This window comes from Poecilia latipinna, unplaced genomic scaffold, assembly GCF_001443285.1.
Source record: "Poecilia latipinna isolate Pla-1442-1.1 unplaced genomic scaffold, P_latipinna-1.0 Scaffold3221, whole genome shotgun sequence".
Lineage (NCBI taxonomy): Eukaryota > Metazoa > Chordata > Actinopteri > Cyprinodontiformes > Poeciliidae > Poecilia > Poecilia latipinna.
In genome coordinates, this window is record NW_015115837.1 from 11,718 (window position 1) to 18,775 (window position 7,058).

At 36.4% G+C, this 7,058-nt stretch overlaps 1 protein-coding gene across 1 annotated transcript in view; it reads right to left on the reverse strand.

Moving 5' to 3' along the window:
- Positions 1-660: 660 nt before the first annotated feature.
- Positions 661-7,058, reverse strand: part of LOC106940426 (desmoglein-2) — a 41,637-nt gene continuing 35,239 nt past the window's right edge. Inside the window, exons 10-14 of the mRNA XM_015023173.1 lie at positions 5,704-5,925; positions 4,744-4,983; positions 3,560-3,693; positions 2,938-3,261; positions 661-2,834 (exon numbers count right to left, since the gene is read on the reverse strand). Of these exons, the coding sequence (XP_014878659.1) occupies positions 1,386-2,834; positions 2,938-3,261; positions 3,560-3,693; positions 4,744-4,983; positions 5,704-5,925 (2,369 nt within the window). The 3' untranslated portion in view covers positions 661-1,385. The remainder of the gene's footprint in view (positions 2,835-2,937; positions 3,262-3,559; positions 3,694-4,743; positions 4,984-5,703; positions 5,926-7,058) is intronic.

The window sequence follows — 7,058 nt, forward strand, 5'->3', positions numbered from 1 at the left end:
AGTATCAGTATTACTTTACTTGATTTAGAAAATGTGAGCATATTAGATTACTCCTGTCAACACATAGACATCTAATTTTATGAAACATAGACATGTATGGGAATTTTTGCAGCCAAGAGAAACATTACAAACAAAGAGAATAGACTATTGGAACAGTTTTTTTTTATTGGTCTGGAGTAATATTCTAATTCTAAATGCCATGTTTTTAGAAGCTGTAAGCACAAACTCAATGAACAAGAATAAAGGCTTTCAAAAACCCATCTGTGTGGAATTCATCTATATAATCTGTTTCAATTAAAGTTCCTGAAATAAATGGATATTGCAAAATTATCCCAATTTATTGAATGGGACTGTATTATTGTTCCAGAAATTTCACATAAAAGCCAACTAAATGATGATAATGTAGTTTATTTAAAAAGGAAAAATGTCAAACTCAAATGTGCGCAGTACCAGATTTTAGCAAAAAAAAAAAAAAAGCTCATTTGCATCTGCAAGCTTTTTTTTTGGGAAAAGCATTTTAAAATACACCATGTTTAGATGCTTTCTTTTGTAGTCAACCATCCACAAATTCGTGAAGGTGCTGAAGCTCTGCCTAAAGTGTTTTTTTGTTGTATTTTTAAGATACTATTTTATTTGTATGTAAAATGAGATAAAACAGAATCAAAAGTAATTGTTTATTGGAAAAAATATAGATGTGATAAACATTTCATACACCACTCTGTCTCATGTTAGTTTCCAGTGAGCCTATTATAATGCATATAAACTTCAGACAGCATAGGATAGTGCACACTACAGCTAAGATGTTGTCATCCACAGAAAATAGCATTAAGAAACAAGAAGCAGCTCTAAGTCCACATAAACATAAAAATAGATCAGTAAAATTTTAATTCCAAACAAGGTACAAATCACCACCTGGACCAGCACTGCTGTACTTGCTTTAGTCAGATTATGTGCTCACCCAGTGATTTCAGGTGACTGCCATAATTTTGAAATATTTTTTCACAGATAGTTCTATCTGTGAAAAAGAACTATCTTTTTCTTCGGGCATAATTTGGCCATGGTCAAGATGAAAATGGTTTGAAGCACTCAAAGGAAGAACACAGACTCCACAGCTTAAATAGCCCATCTCCTTGACTGAGAGAAACAAAAAGTACACCATGCACATACCTGATAGTTTAAATTTAAATATTTAAACTATTAGAGTGCTGCTTGACACTGAGAGTGTAAAGCAGGTCTTCAGTTTAAATGTTTGAATCAATTCTGAAGACAGAACCTTAATGATCAAAAATCTATTTTCTATGTCCAGAAGATAAAATTACGACAGCTCTAGACTGCCACCACCATTCTGGGGTCAGATTTTTCTTGTAGATTCATTTAATAAATTCTCAATATGTATAAACTGAAATTGCAACATGTAAAGAAATATAATAAAAAGATAAATGCATTCTAAATAAAGATATTTCTGATGCTTTTCGTTTAGAAGCTTTTGTACAAGTATTAGCAGCAATTTTAAACATGATTATCTCTTGAAGATTCTTCTTTTCTGGCAACTTCTTTTTAATTATTTCTTTATCTGCATTAGTAGTCTTTCTCTTATAAGGACAAAAAATAATGGTATTGTTTTGAACTTCTATTGACAGCTCTTGCCTATATGATAGGATACAAGAGGAAGGATTTGCTTGGTTAAGCTGAGAGCTTCTTTGGAAAATGTTAAAATTTAATTCATCAACTCTTACTTTACACAACCAAATCCACATTGTTTGCTGCTTAGTGAGATATTTCAAAACACTGAAAGACCCAAAGCTCATCTCCCCTTTCACAATAACACCACCACCACCATTAGCCTTCTTAACTAAAAAATGACAAAATGAACAAATAAACTCTTTCTCCTGGGCTGCCAAGCCTAAAACCCCCTGAGGGGGAGCAGCCTTTTTTACCAGGATAGCATCTCCAGGCAAAATGCCTTGAGGTGAACCTGGGCCCCACTCCTGTACCTCATCCTTGAGTAACACATAATTTCCACCAAGATTTTGCCCATATACTGTAGAGCCTTCCAAAGAGCCCTGGGAGAAAGATGGACTAGGCAGCAACACAGTGGTTTGAAGTGAACCTGTGGGGCTAACAGGACTTATAGGACTTCTAAGGCCCTCAGTGTCCTGGATAACAAGCCCTGAAAGGGAGCTTTGGGTTCTTCCATAAACCAATCCAGACGTACTCTTTGGATCATTGATAACATAGAGGCCTGGAAACGTGTTTGCATGGGTTCCATCCTCCAGCACAAATGTGTTCTGTACATTTGGTTGAACTATGTAATGCATTGGTTGTAGTACAGGGCTAGCGGTGTAGTAAACTGGTGGCTGCTGTAATACAACTGTCTGAGCTGGGTAAGAAAGTTTAGCAGAATGACTAATGTTAGTACTACTAGAGTGAGGGAGAGTTGTGGTTGTCGACTGTTTGGTTGTTGACTCTTTGGTTGCTGTACTGACATGAGATTGAACAAACTTTGCAGATGATACTTTCTTTTCAGCTTTAACATCAACATGCTTTGCCTGAATTTCATGGTTAAATTTAGGTTTAAAGACAGGCTCAGTGATATCAGTGGTGGTTTTGACAGATCCTGATGCCTTTTGTATCACCATTGTTTTTGATGTTAGTGTAGGAGGTGAACAGATCTCAGCAAGTGTCCTGAACTTTGGTCCAAGGTCAGTGAGAAAGTTCAGGTCATTGTCAGGTTCTAAGATGCTGCAGCTCCCCACCGAACCAGCAGAAGAGCCCTGGCCCTCAAAGTCATATTCCAAGAGGATGTCTTCAGATGGCACTGTAATTGTAGATTTCTGTTTGAGGAAGAGAAACAGAACAAGGATTACTGACAATGTTCTCAAATAAGTGTGTTTATTCAAGAGATCTAATGAGATCAAAATATAGTCAGTAAGTTACCTGGGAGAAGTAATCACTGAGAAAAACATCAGGAAGGCCTATGTCCTCAAAGCAACCTATTTGATGAATACTTTGTGTTTTTCGGCTGAATGAGTCAATTTCATTACTTGGATTGTAAAACTCAGTTGAAACCCTATAGTCTATGTCAGCGTTCACCATCTTTGTGGAGGTCGGCTGAAATATTTGGTCCGATTCATAGTAGGTTTCAGTCTTAAGTGTTTCTGTGAATGCTGCTGAAGAACCAGTATTGAAATTTGGTCCTGGTGCTGCCTCAGTTTTTTGTTGGGTACCGTACATGACAGGCACCAAATGAACAGGAACATCCTAGAGAAATAAAACAACTCATGAACATACAAGATATTTTAACAAATTTTAAATTGAATAGCGTGATCACCAGTGTGTGGACCACAGTTTGAGAAAGACTGCTCTAAAAAATGAGAACAGATATACCTAATATTTTGGCAGATGTCCATAATATATTTAACTACAGGAGAATTAGTTAATGTTACCAAACATTTGCATATCTTGTTTGTACAACTTACTGCCTCACAGTAGGAAATTATAAGTACTGGTACATGTATCACTTGACATGGAAAGAGGATTAGTAATGATTCCAACACACCTTATCCTCTCCTATGCATTCAGTTTGATAGTTTATTAGGTGCTCTTTAGTGTCAAATGGCAGATCACTAAACTGGTCTGAGAAGATGGTGTTTGCCCCTCCACACTGACAAAACACCAGCAGCAGAGGGACCACTGCAAAGAGAAGAAAAAGATTGTGATAAATGTAAAAACTTTCTTGATAACCCATAGAAGAATGAAAATCAACAGATCAACAGTGCAGTATACTCAACAATCCCCATTTGCTTTGATTTTGTGTGAAAAACTAAAGCTTTGAGTGGCACCGGTACAGTAATAGAGCGGCCCACCGGGGAATTCTCCGGTCGCCCCGTGTGCCAGTCCACCCCTATGGGGGTCTGAGCCTCTATACTTAGCTGCTGCCCCAATGACCTGATCCCAGATCAAATGGAAGATCATGGATTGATAATGAATATTTTTAGTCATATAACACGTTTTTGTGTTGAACCTGCAATGACAGAGCTGTGCTATTTATTTTGTTTTGTAAAAACATTCAGCGTCTAATGAATAGACGCGACTTATGTCATGAAAGTTAAACAGGTATAATTCTGGCTTTATACCAGTCTTTCATGCTACTGAAGAGACAGGAGCTAAATGGCTTTTGGAGTATTTCTTTAATTCATTCAGTAAGTTCCAGGATTGAGCCTGTTTTCAATTCTGAGCTTTTAGAGCCTATGCATTCGTAACTGATTTTGGGTCAATGTGTGCAGAAAGAGTTCTGGAAAATAACTTACTGTAACTGATATTATGAAATTTCAACCCCAACACAATAAAATGAGAATGAGTAAATAAGTTAAACAGCACTGGTAACTTCAACATCAAGTCTCTTTAAAAAATTATTGATTTTGACTAGTTGAATTTTTATACCAGATATGCGTCCATCACTTTTTTAAGACGATTTTAGAACTCCTGACCCTGACTTCTGATAATGATTGAGTTTGATGCTCTAAACTCAATCATCAAGGTCAAACCCACGGTTTCCAGAAAAAGCCATTTCCAGCAGGCTTTTGAGTGTTTTTATTAAGCTATTACTTTGACACCTTGTAAATCAGTCTAGTCTTTATTTTTCAAAAATATTTATTAATTTATTTGCTGTATCCCTTGAATCTGCCTGCTGCCCTTGTATTTGTTCATATAATTTTAGTGTTAGTATTGAACCAAACTTACACATCAATAAGAACATAGCTGTTACGACTGGACCAATGGCACGTCTAGAAAAGTCAGATGAACGGGCGTCTCCCCTAGATGCCTTTAATCTGCAGTCTTCTTTTCCCACACAAGTACAGACATCCACAGTAAACACCTGTTCCTCTTCACAGGACAGACCCTGAGCATCTTTCACCTCTACTTGCAGTTCATATCTGCCAGGCCACAGTGCTTTGGCTGAATGAAGAGCAGCTGTTGTATCTGGAGACAAGAATGTCAAATGTCAAACACACAATTTGTTTTCTTTTTCAAACTTCTACCAAGTTTGAACACAAAGTCATCTCATTTCACCTAAAACAGTAACCTACTTGGTAAGAGAGGCTTTCAAATTATATTCTGGATTAGGACATGTTAGTATGTATGACAAGCTATAAGAAAATATATGTTAGTGTTAGTATTTATTTCATTTAAGTTCTTTGCCACTATTCATTAAGTTAATAGCGTCAGGGGTGTACTTTTGGCCAAAATTATTTTATGTATGGTACATTTATGCAGCCGCCACAGCTTTTATTTCTGATGCAGTTATATGTTCTAATGTGATGACAATTGTTAATTAGGGTTATCTGAATGAATTGCAAGACTCCTGGAAGAAAAAGTATATGTGTATAAAAAACTTCTGCCAAATATTTAGGCTAGTTTTGCAACAAGCAGAAATGAGCACTGTGCAACCGTTGAGTTGACCATGATTTATAATGTTTTTCAAAATATTCAAGAGTTAAAGCAACAGTATGCAACTTTTATTTAAAAAAAATATTAAAACTGTCACTATGTTGTGACAGTATAACATGAGACATCTTCGAAAATATCAAGCTCCTCCACTGAAAAACTGTGTACTATATGTTTTATGTCTGCATGCATTTCCTTGATGATTTGACACACATTTTTTGTTATTTTCTAAATTTATTTATTTTGTTTACTTACCATTGATGACTTCTATTTCCCAGTTGCCTCGAGTACCTTCTGGTATAATTTGAAAAGTGAATGGAGCAGCATTTGGACTGACATCTTCATCAAATGCAGTAACATACACAGTCTTTTTATCAGAGCACAGACTGTTGTAAGTAGTGGTCAAAGTCGGACAGTGGTCATTGGAGTCAGTGACTTGAATGGCTATTGTTCCAGTGGCTGTCTTTGCTGGCATGTCTGTGGATGACAAGAGCTTTGTGTAATATTACAAAGAAGAACTGATCACTGTTCAAGACTTGCTTTCAGAACAGCATTTTGTACACAATGTGCCACTTCTCTTTATAACATCTTAACATATGATGAACAAAGCAAATGGCATCAGTAATATGTTGAGAATTGACTGCTGCCCATCAACACAAGCAAGATCTGGGACTTCAATGGACCTCTGCAACATAAGTGCCAATGTAGTTTCAAGACATTTTTTTAAAAAATTTGCATGAAATGAAAGAAAATTCCACTTAAAGGAAATTTATTTTTTTAATGTATTTTTTTTACCAAGTAGATGCACTCACAGGAAATGACAAAGAACTTTCAAAAAAGACACATTAAAAGGAAAATATTAGTCGATTTAGGAATACAGACCGTTATCCCCTTCGCAGTACAGACAACTCATAGAGTTCAGTTAAAAACACAGTACAACAAAATGAACAGGCACAAGCATTTTGTTTTTGCTCTTTTTGTGACACTGAAATGTTTAAAGAGATTCAAACAGAATTTTATATCAGACAAGATGAAGAGTAAATACAAACTTGTCATTCATGTCTCTCACTTATTGTATTATGAACCCTGACCTTAGCTGTGGCACGTAAGACCTATAGAGGCACACAGGGGCTCGGTAAAGGGGTGAAAAGTGATGACGATTCGAGGGGCCCTGACCAGCAGGGGGCCCTCCACAATTTAAATATTTAGATTTTGTTCATAGACATAAAATAAAAAAATTGTGGTCCTGTCAAATACAAAATTAATCATATTGTATTTTCAAAGATTGTTTTTAGCAGTAAAAATTTAATGTTGCCCCTACCAGACCAAAAAACACACATCTGTTTTTGCCCTGAACCCCCTATCTGTGTTAAATGGTTCATTCCTGCTTGGAGCGCTTAACAGTGACGTATGGAGCGACTGTCAGTAGAAGCTGCAGCTGAATGCGGCAGCGACTGTGGCAGTTACCATGTTGCTAAGAAAAGTTATAAAATCAGGTTTTCAAAAACAAAGTAGAGAGGGAACGATAGAAAAGGTACAAGAATGTTAATTTATAACCCAGTTTTTCTCCAAAAGAGGTGGGTAGACTGTGTGAGATTATCAACCATTTA